A 24,513-nucleotide genomic window follows, 5' to 3' on the forward strand; every position below is an offset into this window, starting at 1 on the left:
TTATTCGCCGTGCGCGACGGTTTCCTTTCGGGGGGGGGAGGGGAGGATTTCAGTCCAGCCCTAGAGCAACAATATGATGAAGGCTTTGAAGATGAATGCGACCAGAGGCGGCCTCTGCAACTCACCTGTCGGTTAATGACGTTTTATGTTAAAAGATATTTGTGAGTTTCCAGTTGCCTGGAGAGGATTTTAACTAGTTCAGCGGGAAACCCTGAAATGCCGTTTATCCCCTTTCTGTGGTGACAGGATACAATATTATTTGTGGATAGACATAGAACGCTTCTCTGGAATCCACTGTCACAATTATTACTCCAAGTCACAGTAAACCATTGCTTAAATCAGGGGGGCTCAACTCCAGACCCCCCAACAAGTCAGGTTTTCAGGACATGCCAGCATCAGCACAGGTGTTTCAATCAGTGGCTCAGTCATAAAGACTCCAGTCCTCAAGGGCCTCCAACAGACCAGGTATTAGGAATATCCCTGCTTCAGCACAGGTGGCTCAATCAGTGGCTCAGTGAAAGACTGCGACACTGATTGAGCTACCTGTGCTCAAGCTGGGATATCATTAAAACCTGCCCTGTTGGGGGTTCTTGAGGACAGGAGTTGAGAACTCTTGTGTTAGGGCATTTCCATACAAATTGCTTAGAAGTACAGTATCTCCGTCCAGCACGAGTAGAGGAACTACAGCAGTACCCATTTGTATGTGCAAAATGTCATTGAGCCACCTGTGCTGAAGCTGGGATATACGTAATCTGACCTGTTGGGGGGTCTTGCGGCTGGAGTTGAGCACCACTGGCTTAAAATGGTCACAGTTGAGGTAAACGTAGGCAGAGAAAGAAACACATGGGAAGAGTGAGTGACCAACCCTCTTACCACAAGATAATCCTTCTATTAAGCATAAGAAGTTACCTTTGGATATGTACATGACAAGGAATGATTGGGGGTGTCCCCGAGATTTCCATTCTCTCCTAAAGGTAGAGAATAGATGGGTTAACATTGGAAAACCATATGTGTGAGTTGACGACAGGAAGGACATCCAAAGTACCAAAAAAAGCAGTATCACTAAACTCTCCGTCTCCACCAAGTATTTGTATTGCCACAAATGACACCTTTTATAATACAAATTTTCAGGAAGTCCCAAGCGAGAGTAAAAATAAAAAATATGTAGATAAAATAATATATATATAATTATATATATTCATTCTATATGTAATAGCCCAGCAGGCTGGTTACAGTACAGCGGTTCCTCCACTTTATTCAGACCACAACAGCTCAACTGCCTTTACCTCGAATTTCTCCAGTTGTATTGCTTGGCTGGCTCACACAGTGAGGTAATGTAGCGTTTCCTGCCGGCCTGTCTGAGACCCAAAGGCCTTTTTCCCCCTTTGCGGAGTTTAGAAATCATCCCTCGTGGAACTTACCCCGCCACCCACCCAAACAATCTCATCTGTTTCTCCGACTATTATTGCCAAAATTCACATTTCCTGAGACACTACTGGTAGGTATCACCCTCTCCACAGTTGGTAATTTTCCGGGACTGCTACGGCTCTCTTGGTTTTCTGGGGGAGAAGAAGTTTGGTAAAAATCCATCACCCATGATGGCATTGAAAGGAAGCCCTGTGGATCAACTGTGTAAAACTGCTTAGCCCCTCTTACTCTTGAGGGGGCAACAGAAAGACTGCTGACGCTACTGCATTTTTTCATCACAGCACTGGGAGGCGCTAAGGAAGAAGGTGGAGAAAAGAGGGATGTGAGTGACAGACTACTAAGAGTCTCTGAGGGCTCACTGGTTCCTCTCAGACTTCCTCCTGCCCCTTCCTCATCAGAAGGGTCCATAGAGTCATGAAGAGTACATCCAGGGCTAGTGCTACCACCACTGCTATGGCTCCGTTGGTGTCGGCGAACCCTCTGGAGGGCAAAGCTTGGACGGTTGCTCCCCCTCGGCACCATGGAAATTGAAGAGATAGGTAGGGTGGTACGATGGGAGGAAGGGGCAACACGAAGATCAGGAAGGTCCAAGGTGCACTGAGGAGAGTCACTAAGATTCAAGCTATCCTCCAGCGTGGTCTGTAAGCTGTCCTCTGAGGTTGCGCTACCACTTTCTATTGATGAATTGCTTTCTGTGGCCTGTTGAAAATGCAAAAAAATGGGTTTCATACTTTTATCCTTTTTTTTAATCTCCCACAAAGCATTTACTTTAGGAAAATCAGTTCATGTGATTTGCTACTGTCACACACTGTGGCCGCAATACTCCACAGTAATTGCTCTTACCTGTCTTAGAAGCGAGCAGTTGAGATTTGGGGAACGAAGAGTGGCCCAAGATTCTTGGGAGGAGAGTTTGGGAAGGCTTTTTTGGAGCGTTGAATCTTCAGGTTCCATTTTGGTGGTGGAAATGGCAGGATGGAAGAACTTTGCAGGAACTGGCAAAAGGGGACTCAGTGTATCTGGAGAAAGAGGGGGAGGAGAGGCTGGCGGGGAAAAGATGGAAGGTAAGAAATTGGAAAGAAATTGTGGTTATTCTTACTACCTGAACAGACTCAATCAAAACCCATGTTGACAGCTCACACATTGATGGACAGATACAAGGATCTGTTAAATGAGCCATGGAAATGGAGGTAAAAGAGAAACTACAAATACAATTCCTTGACACTTAAGCTTCAATTAATCGAGATCCTGCCTGAGTGGGCGATGACTTCTTTTGTGTCACCCTCATGGAAAGATCACGCTCTTTCCTTTCTGATCATAACACCATAGACTATCTTTTTAACTCTGATTTATCTGACAGATACAGTACTGCAAGTTCTCACCAACCGCATCTCGATGGCGGTGGGGTGTGGGGGGGAAACTCCCGTCCTCAAGGGTCTCCAACAGGTCAGGTTTTCAGGATAACCCGGCTTCAGCACAGGTTGCTCAATCAGTGACTCGGTCAATGGCTGCACCGCCTGTGCTGAAGCAGGGATATCTTAAAAGCCTGTCCTTTTGGTGGCCTTTGAGGACTGGAGTTGTCCACCCCTGCATACTGCCCATTGCTTCTCAGGTAGATAACATTATTAAATTGTAGCACATCTTCTCAAAGTGTTCATCTGGCCACTGAATATTTGGACATGTTCAATCTTATCAACCAACATCTACTCAACTTTATTTGAAGGCTCTTTTAATTCTGCTTTCGTTTTCTTTCTCGGGGAATAGTGGTTTGCAAAGGAATATACACACGTTTCTATCACATATATAACATTACTCTTGTAGCATTAGTGCTCTCTCTCTTTCAGTTGGTGAATGGTACCACATATCATCCCGCATTAACTACTCTGTTGTACACATGCTGCTGTAGGAACTTCCTCAAACGCCCATGTGTGGTGCGCGGACGTACAGTATGTAGCTGCATAGAAACATAGGATATGACCGCAGATATTAACCCCTTGGGCACCCCGGCTGCCCATTTCCCAACCCGTTGTAAGACCTCAAACGATTTGATCCTCGGCTTTCTCTCATATTTAGGATTTAGCTTTATGTCTCACAAGCAGGTTTAAATTCCCTTACAGCCGGGGGGCTCAACTCCAGTCCTCAACATCCCCCCAGGAGGTCAGGTTTTAAGAATATCCCTGCATCAGCACAGGTGGCTCAACCAGTGGCTCAGTCACAGACTGAGCCACAGATTGAGCCACCTGTGCTGAAGCAGGGATAGCCTTAAAACCTGACGTGTTGGGGGGGTCTAGAGGACTGGAGTTGTGAACCCCTGCCTTGCTGTATTAGCCCCTACCACCTCTGCTGGGAGGCTATTCGATGAATCCACCCCCCTTTCTGTGCTGAAGCACTTCCTCACATTTCCCCGCAGCCTCCAGCCTCAGAGGATGACCTCTTGCTACGCGGGCTTTGTAAAGGTTGGGGTCATCTGCACAGAATGTCTGTTGTGTAACCAGAAAAAGAAAGCGCTGCCTGCAAAGAATCGCATTAGTTCTGGGAACAGGCCAGCTTGTTAGGACGGTAAAATAACGGGGGCTTATTGATTTAGAACTTGATAAAAACTAAAGGGAGGCCATGTTATAAGGGTGGAGATGTTATAACATGTTTGGTGAACAACAACAAAAACTGTGTGTGTGCCGAGCATGTGCATTAAGTGAAACTTCTTTGTCTTTTGTCACAGAAATTGTATTTGTGATGGTGATTGTTTTTTAATTAAAAATCAATACACAATTTCAGTGACAAAACGCAAAGAAGCTTGTATAGAACGCTTGTGCATGGCACACACCCCCTGTTTTAGATATTTGCACTTCTATATTTATAGTAATAGTGAATTCCTCGTATGTGTGTGTCGCTTCTGCGCATGCGTGCAGCGCCGGCGGCTACTGCGCAGGCCCGTGGGTGAAGGGGACAACGGCTCCTGTGCCGAGTTGCCAACACTGACGTCGCTGACGGCCTCTTCTGCCAGCAGTGACGTGACTTCCGTGACGGTACTTCCGTCACCATAAAGGCGATTTACTGCAAGGGAAATTTTGGTTGGTGCCCGCAAAGAAGTTTCGCTTCAAAAAGTGGGGACAATCAGGTGGTTTGTAGAAAAGCAGTGTTATCTAAAGGCCAATACACAAAGAATGTGTTGGGTTGTACAGTACAACTGAGCTGGAAATGCGCAGTGCTTTTAAAGGGCTGATTTAGCACGTTTAGATACATTGCGAATATGATAACTGCAAATCCTCCAACATTTGTCACAAGGGAATACAGTAAGTACATTTTATTGTTTTCGTCAGTTCAGGACAGAGAGACTTCCAAGCAAGGGACACAAGAGAAGCGATGTTCAATTCCCTTGAACCTTCTGATCATTAGCCATATCCATCTTGCACTCTCTCGCTCCACCTTTAAGACATACAGTATCTTAAAACACACCTCATTAACAAAGCATATGAGTAGCTCTGTGGCTGATACTATACTGTTTTAAACACAATTTTATACAAACTGTTTTTAAACACTGACAAGACTATAACAATGGTATTTGGGACAAAGGCTAAATTTTTTACGTTTCCAAAGAATGAGCTCCAGATCAGAACCAACGCTAATACCATCCTAGGCCCTGTTACTAGTTTCAAATATTTGGGCTTATGGTTTGACTCCCATTTAACATTTGGGTTGCACATTGATACCCTGACATCCAAATCCTATGCCAAACTAGGTGTACTTTATAGGAACAAATCCTCTGGTCAGAAAGCGTATTGCACAGCAGATGCTAATGCCAATTATAGACTATGGGGACATGATATATGGTTCTGCACCCCAAACCCACCTTAGCAAACTTGATACCCTCTAAAACTCACTATGCCGTTTTGTCCTTCAATGCAACTACAACACACATCACTGCTAAATGCTCAAAGAACTAGATTGGTCATCACTAGAGTCTAGGCACAAAGTTCACCTTTCCTGTCTTGCCTTCAAATACTTTCTGGGCAACCTACCCGCCTATCTGAACAAGCTCCTCACCCCTACCACATGCAGCACTTATCTGAGATCTGACTCCACAAGACTATTCATGGTCCTAAGGTTCAACAAAGTATCCGGCCGCTCCTCCTCCTTTTACCGTGCACCCCAAAACTGGAACAACCTACCGGAGACTCTCACAGCCACCACCAGTGTAAGTTCTTTCAAAACTAAAACTGTTTCAAATTTTAATTTGGTCTGTAACTTTTACATACGCCTATAATATATATTATATCTTACTGTGCATGGAATGTCTTGTATATAATATATAACCCTGTTCACTTATGTAACTGTATTTGTGATCATACCTCTGTGCCCAGGACATACTTGAAAACGAGAGGTAACTCTCAATGTATTACTTCCTGGTAACGCATTGTATAAATAAACTATACACCTCATACATCGACCTTGGCCCCTTGCAGATGCACTTACCATAACTCTCCTACTGTCCCAGTAAGTTCTCCCTAATTATCACTGAGACTGTAAGATCTTCGGCGCAGGATCTTCTTTTCCTATTGTTTTATGTCTGAAGCTCTTATTTCCATGATTATGTCGTGTATTACTGCTGTCAAACGCTGTGTACATGGTCTCACCTGGGTTGCGGTCTTCTTTCAGCCAACTATCCCATGACTGGGCTGGGGTTATGGAGATCTTCTCTATTTCACACAGACAATGTTCAGCTGTAGGGGAACCAGGGATGCTTGCTAGGGGGAAAAGGTTGTCACCAAACACTCCAATTCCTAGAGAGTCTGGGCTGTCTTGGCCATCCTGTTAAAGAGACACAATGGGTACTGGTGTTTGTGTTTGCAAAAATGCAGCATCGGCTCGTAGTGATTAATTCTTTGTAAGATAAGTCCCAGGCTGTGCTGAAAAGCTGTGTATTACGGGAGCCAGAAGCTTATTGGGATCTGTGCTAAAATGGATAAGAAGCAAAAGGTGACGCACTGTGCTCATTTGCATGTCATTACCCAGAATCCCTTGCTGCTGTGGAAGCACTGTATGCTAAGAGATCATGGGGAAGGGCAGGACTGCAGACCTGTCTGAGACGTTAATGTGCTCACACGTGGGATTTTTATTTGCTGTACGATAAGACTGGAAGCTACAGTATGAGTGAAATCATTGGTGGAAGTAAGGTGGGGTCACTTCATGTCAACTCCAAAAAATGCAGTGGGCTCTTCCCTTTAAATTCTGTATGGAGAATGGTTACACCGCATCTCTGTGGATCCTGACTAGCATATTTTGTGGAGATATGCAAAGTTTTCACCTGAGTTTGCGGGTCCCAGCACAGTGATTCCTTTAAGTGCGCCCCCACTCCCTGTAGCGTAGTGGTGTCATGACATCACAGCGACATGTGGCATCACATTGTCATGGTAATCTGGCATCATATGATTCACCATGACAACGTGATGCTGCAGGAGGAGAATGTAAGACCCTCCTCTACACACACACACACACACACACTTTGGGGTTGGTCCAGGGATCCCGCGCTCCATCCTCCGGTCGGGTGGAAGTTGGATCCCGGCACCGATAATGGGGGAGGATAGAGTGCGGGGCCCCCCGTGAAGGCGCAGGGCCCAAGGCAGCCACCCTGCTCCAAGGCCGGCCCTGCGTTTGATTGGACCAACAAGTTCTGCAGTTGATGAGTTCCAGGCTTTCGAACCTCTCAGAGTCCTACATTGGGTTATCCGAGCGCACCTCTGCTTCCTCTGTGACTGGATATACTGCAGAGCTTTTCTCTGTGTGGGACTCTAAGCTCTTCACACGTTTAAAGCTAAACGTTCACACAAATAAAAGGAAGACATTGTAAGGTATAAAATAAACCAAATACTAGATAACAATATTAAAGTATAGGATATACAAAATATAGAATGGAATTATGCGATCTTCTATGCAGAGCCTGAAAGGGGAGGGGTTAGGCATCCCGGGTGGGTAGCGGGGGAGGGGGGTTAACCCTTAATTACTATAGGAATTACTAACAGCTAGGGTGATTAAGGGGTTAGTGGCCAGTAGTTCATTTTGATTGTAATATTGCTGCCCACGGAGGATGGGGAGGAAGACGAGGATGGCCTCCACCCTGGCAGGGGTAAGTGCAACTTTATTTACTTTATGCTGAGTGGATAATGTTTTATTTTTAATGGGCAAATGAGCTATTATCCAGATCTGGATAATAGGCATTTTGCCCATTACTGTACTGTATGTGTTGGGGGGGAGGGGGTGGGGGTTGTTGTGGGGTAGAGGGGGTGTGTAGTAGGGTGCCCATTCATTGCCATTGGGGTTATCTTTGCTCCCATTGAGGGCATAGGTGACCACACTGGCAAACAATGGGTGTATTGGTTAGCATTACGTTTTAATGTGTATTGGGGGTAGAGGGGGTGGGTGAAGGTGGTATTTGGCCCACAGTGGGTGTTTACGCCACAAGGCCTAATGTATGTTTTAAATCTATAAAAAGTGTCTATTTTTGAGTTTGAAATAGGTATTTTAGCTGATATACAGTATGTATATGATAGTTAATAGGGGATATGTAGCCCAGTTGAGATACTGATTTTTATATTATCCAATTTGTGTCCTTGTTTGTAGGGATCAGAGAGGTTTTCCTCTATTCATTCTCATTCCAGTAAGGTAATTTACATATTTTATGAATAAACTATTGTTTTTAATTTATTTATTTGCTTATTTATGCATTAATTTATAGTACTCCAGCCTCATTTACATAAGTATATAAAATTAATTCATTTAATAACAGTAATTTCAAGTATTTTACTTAATTTATGTAAATGAGGTAGGGGTATATAAATGACAACCTCACCAACCATAACCACACCCCTGACGAAGAGGCACGCGTTTTGAAACGCGTAGGGTGGTTCTGGTTGGTCATTGCACACTGTGGTAGTCTTGAGGGCGTAGCTGCATGTGAAGGAGAGCCCGAGGAGAAAGCTGGGGAGTCAATCGGAGCGGCATCATCCTGCTAGCTCCTCCCTGTGTTATTGTGGTGTCGGGCGCCAGGGCAACGGTGATGTCACGACGTGGGAACGGAGCGACGCGGTGACGCGAGACCCACATGGTGCGGAAGCACCTCAGACTTAGAAGAACTGGTCCCTGTACACACAAACTGACGGACGCGTCAGAACAAGGAGAAGGAACCGTGCAGACAGCCCTGAACTACTCAACCACGGAAGTGTTCACATTCAGGGCTCTTATTGCATTGTGCATTTTTATCTTTTTCTTGCCGAGTAAAATGTAATACTACACTATGAGGTGTGCGCTCTGTTCTTGTCTTTTTCTTTTAACACATTTCATAAGTAAAGAAATAGATAAATATGTCTTGTGACTAAGGGGCCTATTCTATAAGCCTCGATAAGCCACGTATCGGCCAAAATGCCTACTGCTATTTAATGGGGCCTGTATCTCGGGAACCAGGGGGTCCCCGGACCTGAAATCAATGCGGATCAGCTCCGGAGACCCCCTGCTCATCTACACTAGTATTAAAAAAAACATACATTTCTGGCGAGATTTGCACAGGGAGAGGCGGCTCTCTCTGTGCAGCGGGGGGCGGGGGGGAGGTAAAAATCGCCCACTTTTGAGAGGGGCGATCATCACGTCGCCGGCTGCGCGCAGTTTTGTGAATTTTGCTATCACATGTAATCGACGCTTTCAGTTACCGTGATAGCAACGCTCCAAAAACAGGCAGCGTAACCGGCCCGGTGAGTTTTTTTATGAAGGCTTATAGAATAAACCCCTAAATGTCATCCGTCGTGGCTTCCCAGTGGCCCCGTGACACGGGATTTAAACCTCCCGGAAGTACCGAATGTACCTTCGGAGGTACGTGTCTCAGAATGCAGGGGTCCCCGGTGCTTACATGAACGCGGTTCATCTCCAAGCCCCCCCCCCCCGCCTGCTTCCTACACATGGAGGGTCTTTTTCATTGGAATGCTCCTTTAAGTTTATATGTTTCATTTAATGGCCTCTGATAAATTCAAATTAGTAACAAATCACACACATGGGAACAGCAGAACTGTTCAGGAAGCGCTGTACAATTTAATCATTACTTTACGCTCCCCCCTGTTCTTAATGGTCATAATTGCAGTATTTGTTTACTGACCTTTGCAATCCGGCTTCTAAACAGCTGTTATAATTGCATAACTCACATTTATAGTATAAGGCTGTAATCTTAAAGCTTATTGCTGTCAATGTTTGAACAATTTAGTGTTTTCCTTTTTCCAGTTACATAATATGTACATACTCTGGGACAGGGAAAACGAAATATCTATGGTGTCTTTGTATCCGGGTAAAAGTCGTGCAATTCTGGGGCAAAAGAAAAAGAATTGCCTCGTGTGTATCAAAGTAAAAAGGCATATTCATTTCAATGGGATATTTTCAGGGTACATATGCTGCAGATTTTTGGTTCTAGGGTTGCATCACTTTTGCCTCGATAAATATACTGTACTCCAGTGGCAGTGTTTTTCAGCTAGGATTCGACTAGAATCCCTAAAGGTTGCCTGAAATGTTCAGGTAATTTGAAAATTGTACTAAATACAGAAGAATTTACAATGCATCTGATCTCAGACGCGCTATTAGAGAGGGTTGGGGTTCCTTACAATGCATCTGATCTCAGACGTGCTATTAGAGAGGGTTGGGGTTCCTTATAATGAATCTGATCTCAGACGCGCTATTAGAGAGGGGTTCCACAGATTTTCACAATATAATTATAGGGTTCCTTAACTAAAAAATAAAAGTTGGAAACCCCTGATCTATGATGCTTTCAATGGGATTCATTTTCTCTGCTAAAAAAGGTGATTTTTGTTGTTGTTGCTTTGCCCTAGTTTTGCAGATGGGAGACGGATGTACTGTATAAACCTTTACAAGCCCTGCTCTTAATGCAAACAGTACCTTATTTCACCGCAGTAATTCACCCTGCCTCTTCTTTTAACGTCACTTAAACTTGGTGCATAACGTCAGTCACTCAGACTTCCGGGAACCTCCACATGAAATCATTTACAATATGTTTAATTGGCTCCTTGTAATGGGGAAAATATGCCCGCTCTGATTAGCTCCCCAGGTAGTTGCTGACGGCCAGAGGGGACTGAATTTATTTCATATCCCAGATCTCCAGAAACAGTAGGGTGTCCCTGAATATGACTGATGTGCATTCATTTATATGAAAGAATGTTGTTTCTTATTTGACTGTGGTGTCTGCTTTAAAGAAACAACCCATGTCTTACTCTCCTCCCCCAATCGGGGCGAGTCTCGGAACATACTGTACAGATGTAGCAAAACTCACTATTCTCCGTGCCGCGATTTTTACTGTTCCGGATTGGCTACAGTTGTCGCAGCCCAAGGACAGTACACTGCCCTGTAGGATTAACTCTGTGGTGGTCCACGTTTCTGAATGGACTCTGTCTGCAGCCGTGTCCCCGTCTCTCTGTCTGCAGCCGTGTCCCCGTCTTTCTGCCTGCAGACGTGTCCCCGTCTTTCTGCCTGCAGACGTGTCCCCGTCTTTCTGCCTGCAGCCGTGTCGCCGTCCCTCTGCTGCTGCCGTGTCCCCGTCCCTCGGCTGCTGCCATGTCCCCGTCCCTCGGCTGCAGCCATGTCCCCGTCCCTCTGCTGCAGCCGTGTCCCCGTCCCTCTGCCTGCAGGCGTGTTCCTGTCCCTCTGCCTGCAGGCGTGTCACCGTCTCTCTACCTGCAGGCGTGTCACCGTCTCTCTACCTGCAGGCGTGTCACCGTCTCTCTGCCTGCAGGCGTGTCCCCGTCTCTCTGCCTGCAGGCGTGTCCCCGTCTCTCTGCCTGCAGGCGTGTCCCCGTCTCTCTGCCTGCAGACGTGTCCCCATCTCTCTGCCTGCAGACGTGTCCCCGTCTCTCTGCCTGCAGGCGTGTCCCCGTCTCTCTGCCTGCAGACGTGTCCCCGTCTCTCTGCCTGCAGCCATGTCCCTGTCTCTCTGCCTGCAGACGTGTCCCCGTCTCTCTGCCTGCAGCCATGTCCCTGTCTCTCTGCCTGCAGCTGTTTTCCCGCAGTGGGGCAAGAACTGTATTTTCTTCCACCTGGATGACGTAGATGCCCATATATGGGGCTCTACATCATGTGTGGGAGGCTATACGGCCATGGGAGACAGAGAGACGGGCACACGGCTGCAGGCAGAGAGACGGGCACACGTCTGCAGGCAGAGAGACGGGCACACGGCTGCAGGCAGAGAGATGGGCACACGGCTGCAGGCAGAGAGACGGGGACACGTCTGCAGGCAGAGAGACGGGGACACGGCTGCAGGCAGAGAGACGGGCACACGGCTGCAGGCAGAGAGACGGGGACACGTCTGCAGGCAGAGAGACGGGCACATGGCTGCAGGCAGAGAGACGGGCACACGGCTGCAGGCAGAGAGACGGGCACACGGCTGCAGGCAGAGAGACGGGGGACACGTCTGCAGGCAGAGAGACGGGGACACGTCTGCAGGCAGAGAGACGGGGACACGTCTGCAGGCAGAGAGACGGGGACATGGCTGCAGGCAGAGAGACGGGCACACGGCTGCAGGCAGAGAGACGGGCACACGGCTGCAGGCAGAGAGACGGGGACACGGCTGCAGGCAGTGAGACGGGGACACGTCTGCAGGCAGTGAGACGGGGACACGTCTGCAGGCAGAGAGACGAAGACAAGGCTGCAGGCAGAGAGATGGGCACACGGCTGCAGGCAGAGAGACGGGGACACGCCTGCAGGCAGAGAGACGGGGACACGGCTGCAGGCAGAGAGATGGGCACACGGCTGCAGGCAGAGAGACGGGGACACGTCTGCAGGCAGAGAGACGGGCACATGGCTGCAGGCAGAGAGACGGGCACACGGCTGCAGGCAGAGAGACGGGCACACGGCTGCAGGCAGAGAGACGGGGACACGTCTGCAGGCAGAGAGACGGGCACATGGCTGCAGGCAGAGAGACGGGCACACGGCTGCAGGCAGAGAGACGGGCACACGGCTGCAGGCAGAGAGACGGGGACACGCCTGCAGGCAGAGAGACGGGGACACGGCTGCAGGCAGAGAGATGGGCACACGGCTGCAGGCAGAGAGACGGGGACACGTCTGCAGGCAGAGAGACGGGCACATGGCTGCAGGCAGAGAGACGGGCACACGGCTGCAGGCAGAGAGACGGGCACACGGCTGCAGGCAGAGAGACGGGGACACGTCTGCAGGCAGAGAGACGGGGACACGGCTGCAGGCAGAGAGACGGGGACACGGCTGCAGGCAGAGAGACGGGGACATGGCTGCAGGCAGAGAGACGGGCACACGGCTGCAGGCAGAGAGACGGGCACACGGCTGCAGGCAGAGACGGGCACACGGCTGCAGGCAGAGAGATGGGCACACGGCTGCAGGCAGAGAGACGGGGACACGGCTGCAGGCAGAGAGACGGGGACACGTCTGCAGGCAGTGAGACGGGGACACGTCTGCAGGCAGAGAGACGAAGACAAGGCTGCAGGCAGAGAGATGGGCACACGGCTGCAGGCAGAGAGACGGGGGACACGTCTGCAGGCAGAGAGACGGGGACACGTCTGCAGGCAGAGAGACGGGGACACGTCTGCAGGCAGAGAGACGGGGACATGGCTGCAGGCAGAGAGACGGGGACACGTCTGCAGGCAGAGAGACGGGGACATGGCTGCAGGCAGAGAGACGGGGACACGTCTGTAGGCAGAGAGACGGGGACACGGCTGCAACAGAGAGACGGGGACACGGCTGCAACAGAGAGACGGGGACACGGCTGCAGGCAGAGAGACGGGGACACGGCTGCAGGCAGAGACGGGGACACGGCTGCAACAGAGAGACGGGCACACAGCTGCAGGCAGAGAGACGGGGACACGGCTGCAGGAAGAGAGACGGGCACACGGCTGCAGGCAGAGAGACGGCACACGGCTGCAGGCAGAGAGACGGGGACACGGCTGCAGGAAGAGAGACGGGCACACGGCTGCAGACAGAGAGACGGGGACACGTCTGCAGGCAGAGAGACGGGGGCACAGCTGCAGGCAGAGAGACGGGCACACGGCTGCAGGCAGAGAGACGGGGGCACGGCTGCAGGCAGAGAGACGGGCACACGGCTGCAGGCAGAGAGATGGGCACACGGCTGCAGGCAGAGAGACGGGCACACGGCTGCAGGCAGAGAGACGGCTGCAGGCAGAGAGACGGGGACACGGCTGCAGACAGAGAGACTGGGACATGACTGCAGGCAGACAGACGGGGGCACGGCTGCAGGCAGAGAGACGGGCACACGGCTGCAGGCAGAGAGACGGGGACATGGCTGCAGACAGAGAGACGGGGACATGTCTGCAGGCAGAGAGACGGGGACATGGCTGCAGGCAGAGAGACGGGCACACGGCTGCAGGCAGAGAGACGGGGACACGTCTGTAGGCAGAGAGACGGGGACACGGCTGCAACAGAGAGACGGGGACACGGCTGCAACAGAGAGACGGGGACACGGCTGCAGGCAGAGACGGGGACACGGCTGCAACAGAGAGACGGGCACACAGCTGCAGGCAGAGAGACGGGGACACGGCTGCAGGAAGAGAGACGGGCACACGGCTGCAGGCAGAGAGACAGGCACACGGCTGCAGGCAGAGAGACGGGGACACGGCTGCAGGAAGAGAGACGGGCACACGGCTGCAGGCAGAGAGACTGGGACACGTCTGCAGGCAGAGAGACGGGGGCACAGCTGCAGGCAGAGAGACGGGCACACGGCTGCAGGCAGAGAGACAGGGGCACGGCTGCAGGCAGAGAGACGGGCACACGGCTGCAGGCAGAGAGATGGGCACACGGCTGCAGGCAGAGAGACGGGCACACGGCTGCAGGCAGAGAGACGGGGACACGGCTGCAGACAGAGAGACTGGGACACGACTGCAGACAGAGAGACGGGGACACGTCTGCAGGCAGAGAGACGGGGGCACGGCTGCAGGCAGAGAGACGGGCACACGGCTGCAGGCAGAGAGACTGGGACACGGCTGCAGGCAGAGAGACGGGGGCACGGCTGCAGGCAGAGAGACGGGGACATGGCTGCAGGCAGAGAGACTGGGACACGGCTGCAGGCAGAGAGACGGGGACACGGCTGCAGACAGAGAGACTGGGACATGACTGCAGGCAGAGAGACGGGCACACGGCTGCAGGCAGAGAGACGGGGACACGGCTGCAGGCAGAGAGACGGGCACACGGCTGCAGGCAGAGAGATGGGCACACGGCTGCAGGCAGAGAGACGGGCACACGGCTGCAGGCAGAGAGACGGGGACACGGCTGCAGACAGAGAGACTGGGACATGACTGCAGGCAGAGAGACGGGGACACGCCTGCAGGCAGAGAGACGGGCACACGGCTGCAGGCAGAGAGACGGGGACATGGCTGCAGACAGAGGGACGGGGACATGGCTGCAGGCAGAGAGACGGGGACATGGCTGCAGACAGAGATACTGGGACACGTCTGCAGGCAGAGAGACGGGGACACGTGTGCAGGCAGAGAGACGGGGACACGGCTGCAGGCAGAGAGACGGGGACACGTGTGCAGGCAGAGAGACGGGGACATGTGTGCAGACAGAGAGACTGGGACACGTCTGCAGGCAGAGAGACGGGGACATGGCTGCAGGCAGAGAGACAGGGACACGTCTGCAGACAGAGAGACGGGGACACGGCTGTAGACAGAGAGACGGGGACACGTCTGCAGGCAGAGAGACGGGGACATGTCTGCAGACAGAGAGACGGGGACACGGCTGCAGACAGAGAGACAGGGACACGTCTGCAGACAGAGAGACGGGGACACGTCTGCAGACAGAGAGACGGGGACACGCCTGCAGGCAGAGAGACGGGGACACGGTGGCAAACGGCTGCGCAACTCATCTGCAATGTCTCTGTATCTCCCATTCAAAAGCATGGACCCCCACAGCATTAATCCTTTCGGGCACAAACCTTGCTGTTCTAGTGGCCACGGTTTCCCATGGACACAGGGACAGTAAGTCTTGTTACATCGGTAGATGGCTGCCGAGATGGATACCACGGGAAGACGCGGCCGGTTCCTTCTTGGTATTTAATTTCCACGCGTTCTGCAGCCCAATAAACATTCCTCGTGGCTTCCTAGGGGTCTGTGTAATGTGGGGGACGCGCCCACCATTGGGTTCTCTCTGGAGGGGACGCTTTGGGCGAAAAATATCTTGGGAACCACGGGTTCCTCGGAGCGGTAATTCTATTCTATTTAAGCAATTAACAAAAATAATCCGCAAGTAATTATAATGTAATGAAAAAATTCATCAGATACGTGTCACACATTTAAAACTGCAATTCGCTCTAATGATGTTTAAACACGGATTTGGATGTTAATGCTTAATCCATAATAATCATTCATGATATAGGATCTCACATTTCGGAGGGCGGAGAAAGTAACGTGGAATCACAAAGTGAGGGTTCCACGTTTTAATGTCATTACAGATTCCGCTAAAATCCATCCGGCCAATTTCCTATGCAGCAGCGATTATTCCAGAGAGAAATGTGCTATTTATAACAATAAAAATATAGAACTGCTTCACCAAAATGTGTGTTTCTTTACAGCAGGGGCGGCCAACTCCAGTCCTCAAGGGCCACCAACAGGTCAGGTCTTCAGGATATCCCTGCTTCAGCACAGGTGGTGCAGTTGTTGACTGAGCCACTTGTGCTGAAGCAGGAATATTGTTAAAACCTGACCTGATGGTGGCCCTTGAAGACTGGAGTTGGGCACCGCTGCTGTAACACACTAACCTCACTCCCCTACCCCCCCCCCCCCTCGGGGCCTATACTGTATATGAGTTTAATGTTAATATCTTGCACTATGAGAAGATCCTGCTCTTTTTTTTTTTTTTTTAAATGAATCAATTGTGTTTAGTGTTAAAAATCATGATTTTTGAATTCCCTAGCTCGAGGTTACCATGGTAACCTTTAGACGGCTCTGGGGCGGGCTCCATTTTATACCTCCTACGGCGTAGTCAATTTGAGAAAAATGGGAGGTGCCTACAGTATGTATCAACGGAAGCGTTTCCCCTTATATCTGCCTCACAAGGGAGCGATGTATCAAGGCAAATGCGAAGGAAAATGTATGAAAATTGCGTCATTTTCATCCTGCGTCTCTTTGTTGATGTAGCAAGGTCAGCTTGTGAGTTAGGGAGAGTGAATAGGAAGAGTTAGGGAAGCGTTACATGATGAAGCACAGATTAGAATTAATGTACATCAAATACAAATCCCACGTGTGAGCACATTCACGTCTCAGACAGGTCTGCAACCCTGCCCTTCCCCATTATCTCTAAGGCTGTGTCCATATTAGAACGCACTAGCTTCCGCGCTTCTCGGTGCAGCTCACGTGTCCCAGTGTCGCACGGGAAATACAAACTTGTTTGTATTGCAAAGAGCCGCTCTCCCTGAAGCGCATGTGCATTGGCGTCCTAGTGTTTGTTTCGGCGTGAGCTACGTAGCTCGCGCCGTATCCTGCACCATGGACGCAGCCTTAGCATACACTGCTTCCACTGCAGCCAGGGATTCTGGGTAATGACATGCAAATGAGCACTCAGTGTCACCTTTTGCTTCTTATCCATTTTAACCCGGACCCCCATAAGCTTACATCTGCCATTTTAGATGTACTACAATAAGATGCATCACACTCTGAAACGGAGCAATGCTTCAAAACAAACTTCTATGTGCACTTTTTCTTACATTGATACATCTCCCCCTAAGCGTTTTATTTATTATACTGTACATTGAGAAGTTATTACATGCGATGCACAATAGCATTACAAAATCCCTTTCCGATGCTGTGCATCACGGCACATACTTTTTTGAGGCATACAAATGTTATAAACACAAGAAGTAATTAAGTGAAAAAGTGTTTAAGCACCCTCTAAGTTTAGAAGCAAATGGAAATAAAACCATTCTCTCTCCCTGCCACAACAAACATGGCTGCCTCGGCCCCCAAAATGGAGCTTCCTCCATTTTACCCTCCTACTACTTATCAACTTAACTTTATTAACAACAACAACAAAAAACATCGCCTTATAGTCGGGCAAAAGTGACCATTAACACCTCTCTGTCTGTCATTTTCGAGATACAAACACAATTTTAAAACATTACTGCTTGTAATATCTCATTATATATTTAGAAATACCAAAAATATAGAGAAGATCAAAAGGGACAAGAAGCAAAAGGTGACACTGCATGCTCATTTTCATGCCATTTCCCAGAATCCCTGGCTGCAGGGGAAGCACTGTATGCCAAGAGATAATGGGGAAAGGCAGGGTGCAGACCTGTGAGACGTGTGAATGTGCTCACACGTGGTATACCGCAGATAAGATTAGAAGATATCGCCTTTTTACTTGAAGTAGGTGGCTCAGGTGTAGCTTTCAATTAAATGCGGGACACAATGCAGTTGTTGAATATACGACTTTTCTGCTGTGAAGCACCAATCGAGCGACACATCATTTGGCATTTCCATGAAACAGGAACATGAACAGATACAATGGCCTGTTGTTCTCCAGGTGGTTTTGTTAAGAATATCTCACATAACCTCTGGGGATAAGGCCGTTAATGAAACTCTCCTCCGCTCTGAATACATTTACATACAAAATACGCCTGTACCTTCATCTCCTTTGACTGACTTGGGACACCGTGGTCGTCTGAACTGAGATCATCGGTCAATACTGACGAAGACTTGTCCGAGGTCAGAGAGAAGGCCTCCATTTCTGCCAGCTGGACCTAGACAGGAACATAATTAGTGACACGGAGGCACACGCTAACCCGTTCAAATAGACATTTCTGGGGTCCGGCTTAGCATACAGTCTCTCATTAAAGAATAAAATCAGTCTCAGCTTCAGCACAGGTGGCTCAATAAGTCCTTGACTTAGTCTTTGACTGAGCCACTGATTGAGCCACCTGTGCTGAAGCAGGGATAGCCTGAAAACCTGACCTGCTGGTGACCCTTGAGGACTGGAGTTGGCCCGCACCGGCTTTAGAAGCTTTTGTAAGATCACCTCTGACTCGTACGTCCTCGCGGGAGCAGATATTTTATGCAAATCCACTCCACTAATCCAGCAGTGCCCACACTCAGTGCAACTCGTACGGAATACATTAAAAGCAGCAATGTGGTGTTTGTTTAATAGCTTAGCCATTTCGCTACCTGCAGGAGCGTTCGCCTCACAGAGAGAGCACACTGGCTGAGGAATGTTTAGCAACTAACAGCTGAGCTAATCAATACACATTGCAGCAACGTTAATTGCTAATTACACCAACATTTTCCACATTGCTGTGTTTTCCGAACAGACGTCGTCCATCAGACAGTAGCTTTGCATTACAATAGGACAGGCCTGGATTTGGCCAATTACAATTTCACACCAGTTTGCAACATCCCTTCCATTGGGGCAAAGTTGTCTATCACGTGAACCAGGGGGGGGCAACTCTAGTCCTCAAGGGCCACCAATAGGTCAGGTTTTCAGGATATCCCTACTTCGGCACAGGTGGCTCAATCAGAGGCTCGGTCGAAGTGCGCACGACCTGAGCTGAAGCAGGGATAGCCCTAATACCTGGCCTGTTGGTAGCCCTTGAGGACTGGAGTTGCCCCCCCCCCCCCCCCTGACATGAACTGTCTGTACCAGAGAACAATTGCTCTTTTGTTAAATGGATCTATTATTTAATTCCAATATTGATAACAAATAAATATCAAGAACTGTTGGGAGATTTCACTTTGAATTCTGCAGTGGTTTCCCCCCCAAATGTAAATAAAAGATTCCTAATGACAGATTACATGGAGTAACATTGTGTTGAGCCAGGAATTGGTCGCTTAGTGGATCCATTGTGCTAGAAATCCTATTACTAGCGTATAACATTTGTCTCTGCCTGCTTACCATTTAAACAATCTCATTGTTACAGCATGGTAATGGTGTGATATTCTGTCATAAAATAATGTCACATTGTGAAAACACTGCAATCAGTCATGAAAATGGGACGCGCGGGCAAACCTTGCGTATTCTTTCTAGCAGGCAGGTAACGTTACAATGGTAATTTTACTTGGGGGAGGGGGTGGGGGGCGCAAATCCCACCGTCATCTCCTCGTGACCTTGGGGAAGTAACCTTGGCCCATGTTTACTAAGCAGTCTTCTGCTATAACACAAACCCGGGTGTTGGAAGACAGCTTACAGCTCAGTGACTGGAATGGGATGTAAGCTCTCTTCCACCTCCGGAAAACTGCTTAGTAGATATGGCCCGTATCTCATGCACCAAATATTAGATTGTAAGTTCTGCGGGGCAGCAACTTGTGTCTGAGAAATTCTACGTGCAGTTCTGTATACTGTGCAGTGCAATGGAAATATATATATTTATTAATAATAATAATATTATATAAGTGTGCAAACGTGTATTTCCTTTGTTCCACACAATCGGACTTACAAGACTAGTAACGGGAAAGGCACATTAGGCGGGCAAACCTTAATATCTTTTTAGAAGAGGCATCTACTGTATATGCAGAAGAGGAGTGGAGAAAACGGAGCACTAAATCCACTGCTTGCTTGAAAAAACACAGAGGTGCGTTCCCATAATAAAAAATAAAGTTTAATGGATCAAAAACAACAAAAAAAAACAGAGCACCTACGCGTTTCAGGCTTGTAGCCCTTTATCAAGGTGAATAAAAACAGCTTACTGGAGTGTGTTTAAATACCTGATCCTCGCGCTGCTGTAGCCTATCCCCCGCCACTTCCTGGTTTGAAAAAGCGACGCGGGACGTGTGACGTCAGCACGTTGGAGCCGGTGCAATACAACAAACTTTATTAAACCATAACACAATAACACTCCGCAACTACCTAAGAAAAGTATATATATAATAAACGTTAAAATCAAAGTTAAAAAACAAATAAAGGAACAATTAGGTGAATAATTGATTGATTAAGGGCACAGATATACCCCACATCAATGAATAAAGCATGTTCTATACCTGTTAGACGACCACAGATTGAGTTTAGTGAAAACTGTTTCCATAAATTTAGAAGAAATACATATGAATAGCAATTGCCAAACATTATAACATTAAACAGTAAATAATAATATGTATATAAATCAAGAACACTTAACATGAATAATTAATATATAATTCTCATGAAAAATAAACAATATAATATAGCGTAGGTGCTCTGTTTGTTTGTTGTTTTTGATCCATTAAACTTTATTTTTTATCATGGGAACGCACCTCTGTGTTTTTTCAAGCAAGCAGTGGATTTAGTGCTCCGTTTTCTCCTCTCCTCTTCTGCTGATCTTCATCAACGGAGGCACAATATACCCCTGGATCAAGTGGACACTGCGGCTCCTAAATTCATGAGTTCCAGTATTGTATGTGAGTTCCAGTATTGTATGTGAGTTCCAGTGTTGTATGTGAGTTCCAGTGTTGTATGTGAGTTCCAGTGTTGTATGTGAGTTCCAGTGTTGTATGTGAGTTCCAGTGTTGTATGTGAGTTCCAGTGTTGTATGGGAGTTCCAGTATTGTATGTGAGTTCCAGTGTTGTATGTGAGTTCCAGTATTGTATGTGAGTTCCAGTATTGTATGTGAGTTCCAGTATTGTATGTGAGTTCCAGTATTGTATGTGAGTTCCAGTATTGTATGTGAGTTCCAGTGTTGTATGTGAGTTCCAGTGTTGTATGTGAGTTCCAGTGTTGTATGTGAGTTCCAGTATTGTATGTGAGTTCCAGTATTGTATGTGAGTTCCAGTATTGTATGTGAGTTCCAGTATTGTATGTGAGTTCCAGTGTTGTATGTGAGTTCCAGTGTTGTATGTAAGTTCCAGTGTTGTATGTGAGTTCCAGTATTGTATGTGAGTTCCAGTATTGTATGTGAGTTCCAGTATTGTATGTGAGTTCCAGTATTGTATGTGAGTTCCAGTATTGTATGTGAGTTCCAGTATTGTATGTGAGTTCCAGTATTGTATGTGAGTTCCAGTATTGTATGTGAGTTCCAGTATTGTATGTGAGTTCCAGTATTGTATGTGAGTTCCAGTATTGTATGTGAGTTCCAGTATTGTATGTGAGTTCCAGTGTTGTATGTGAGTTCCAGTATTGTATGTGAGTTCCAGTATTGTATGTGAGTTCCAGTATTGTATGTGAGTTCCAGTATTGTATGTGAGTTCCAGTGTTGTATGTGAGTTCCAGTATTGTATGTGAGTTCCAGTATTGTATGTGAGTTCCAGTATTGTATGTGAGTTCCAGTATTGTATGTGAGTTCCAGTGTTGTATGTGAGTTCCAGTATTGTATGTGAGTTCCAGTGTTGTATGTGAGTTCCAGTATTGTATGTGAGTTCCAGTATTGTATGTGAGTTCATTCAACTTTCCTTTTCCATCAGTGACTGCAAGGATTTGTATTGTTCATATACCCCATATTATTACTATGATGCTGTTCTGATGCTGGATACCGGCAGGTGTGTATTATCCTTACCTCAGTGCTTGTGGGATTACATTTTTCAGCTACACATCTAAAGTGCTTTTGGGAGTATTATATCGTAGCCTCACTCATTCTCCTTGGAGGGGTACTCCATCTAAGGCCTCGGGCATGGTCAGCGCATACCCGTGCTGAGCCGTGCTGCTGCTCGGCACTGAGCCCCTGCAGCCGCAATGAGAGCGGCCTTAGCAGAGGCTCGCGCACGCATCCGCACGCTTGGGGAAGCGTGTGTCTGACGGAGGTTTGAAATTTCCCCGCTTGCCGGAGCGCAGGGCCGGTCACGTGAGCGGTTCGCCCAATGAGGGCGAACCAGCTCCGTGATGTCACTGGCCCTCCCCCAGACCCGCCCCCGACACACCCACGGACGGCGCGCTGTGTAAGGCCAGGGAAAGTGCCGCTTTCCCTGAGCCTCAGCGCGCCTCCGCACTGTTTTGGGCACTATGTCCCAGGCCTACGACTTTGCTTGTTATTTTCACACTAGCTGCTTTTGTTTTAGAGCACCATACAACCTTGTTTTTCTATTTACTGTATATGGACAGTTACTTGATGTTGACAACTCAGGTCATGAACTGCATTTTAAATTAAAAGGAAGCAGCCAGTACTGTATGGTCAAGAAGCAATCCGTGCCATACCCCACCTGTGTGATTTTTTAAAAATAAATTAGTTCTATAGTATTAGATGATACTTACTACATTTGTTTCTTAATTCAACTCTTAATACCATTTTTAATGAGTTAATATACTGCGCATCCTTTGATTTCTATAGCAGGTTTTAGCATGTCCCCGGCAGCGCGAGATCTGCGTAATACTTTCCTGTTTGTGATAATTTGTTGCCAATGTTCCCAGCAGTTTGAGCTGCAAACTGTAAGCATAGATAATGTTACCATAGTACTATAAGGATCTTCACTGATCGATCACTGGAGAACGAATCGATCGGCAGCTTAGATACAGTAATACGTTTTCAAGACAGGTAATCATACGCTGCATATATTAAAACAAAAAAGTATATATTTTTTTTTCTTAAAGTGCCGCTTGGATTGCCTCTGTAAAGGAGCAGATCCCCCAGCTCTGTCACCCAACTCTCACACAGGTGGGAAGCAGGGGGTCTGTGGAACAGAACCACATTAATTTCAGCTCTGGGAATCCCTGGTTCCTGAGATACATACTGGGGAAACAAAATGGCGGCTGTAATCAACTACATTATGTGTGTGTCACGGGAGACCAGGTATTTACACCTTTTTTACCGTGTTCGTTCACTGAGCAGACGTACACACCGTGGATTACAAAATACAAGAGAAAAATACACTTACTGGGGGTCTGGGCTAAAAAACGAAACTTTCCTAGGTAAAATAAGAGGTAAAACAAAGTTTTTAGGTTGACTGGAACTCAAATCGGCATGAAGTCCCTGACATCACCGCTGTATCTGCTCCGGAGCTGCCGAAATCCCTTGACCAGGAGTGAGTACCAAATGTCCAGATACTCTTTTCGGCTCGCAATCCCAGCCGCGACTTTTACATTCTCTTTTCAGAACTTGGCCCCGCAAAGTTGGACTTAGACAATTCCTCGCCTTGAAATGTCTGAAGCCGGCTCGCTGCTATTTCTCTCAGAGCATCTTCTGGTGACTTTGAATTTGCCGCTGCTGTCTTGGTGCTTACAATCTGAGTGAATCGCTCGGCCGGATTGGCTGCTGGCTTTCTTATAGTATGTCAGCTTCATTCATCCAGCCAATCTGAGTGTGGGAGAAATCCTTACCAGCCAATCAGAGCGTTGCCAGTCTATCGAAGCCAGGCAAGCACGGATTCGGATTCTAAGGGCATGCGCCAACCTGGCACCTCTGCCACTTGTCAGTCAGAAGCCACCCGCTGAGTTAGGCTCCTCACAGTCTGGCTTGGGGCAAATGGTGGTCCGGGACCGTCATTCATCCCAGGACGTGGGTACTTGAGCATAACTCCGGTGCCCAAATGGCTTTCACACCTTGGCAACCTGAGGCTTTCATATCCGGGACCCGAGCACACTTGGTGGCACCAAGCTTTGTAGCCACATGGTCTCTCGGGACCATGGACCTGGAAGTCCCCAGCTCATAATACCGTACACAAGCACATGTACTATTAAACACTATGAAATAAAATATTTTTTCCCATATTTTCATATTTAAGTCCCAAAGTAGAATGAAAAAACGCTTAGGTTCATTCTCAGGGCTGTACCTCATTCCCTGCTTGAAAACCGAACTTAGATTTCATAAAAACCCTTGCAAACTTATATGTGGTTGGAGTACCCCCAGAACCCCTATACCAAGTTCTGGGAGATATGGGCATTAACTGCACATCCCCCCTTATACTAGGGACCCCTTTACCATTTCAGGGATACCACACATCCCTATGCCTCATTTACCTTTCTGGTCTGTGCTGAAGCAGGGAGTCCTAGCGATGAGTCGTGCAAGCATTTTCAAGGGGTCATTTTGCCGGAGCAATGTGTCTCAATGTAACCGAGAATCTGTCTTGATTCCCGGGTACATTTTTGGGGTAACCAGCAACTCAGGAACCCTGCTACCTAGACACATTCTGACAACACCTTCTCCTTAAAAAACCCCCTGGAAACTCATAGCCTAGCAA

At 48.1% G+C, this 24,513-nt stretch overlaps 1 protein-coding gene across 2 annotated transcripts in view; it reads right to left on the reverse strand.

Annotated features, from left to right (window-relative positions):
- Positions 1-595: 595 nt before the first annotated feature.
- The window catches only part of CACNA1I (calcium voltage-gated channel subunit alpha1 I), a 274,871-nt gene continuing 250,953 nt past the window's right edge, over positions 596-24,513 (reverse strand). For both annotated transcript variants that reach the window (XM_075573743.1, XM_075573745.1), the window contains 4 exons: positions 18,068-18,184; positions 6,060-6,234; positions 2,272-2,468; positions 596-2,127 (listed from right to left, as the gene is read on the reverse strand). In XM_075573743.1, coding sequence (XP_075429858.1) covers positions 1,444-2,127; positions 2,272-2,468; positions 6,060-6,234; positions 18,068-18,184 — 1,173 coding nt within the window. In that variant the 3' untranslated portion in view covers positions 596-1,443. The remainder of the gene's footprint in view (positions 2,128-2,271; positions 2,469-6,059; positions 6,235-18,067; positions 18,185-24,513) is intronic.

Source organism: Ascaphus truei, chromosome 17 (genome assembly GCF_040206685.1).
Source record: "Ascaphus truei isolate aAscTru1 chromosome 17, aAscTru1.hap1, whole genome shotgun sequence".
Lineage (NCBI taxonomy): Eukaryota > Metazoa > Chordata > Amphibia > Anura > Ascaphidae > Ascaphus > Ascaphus truei.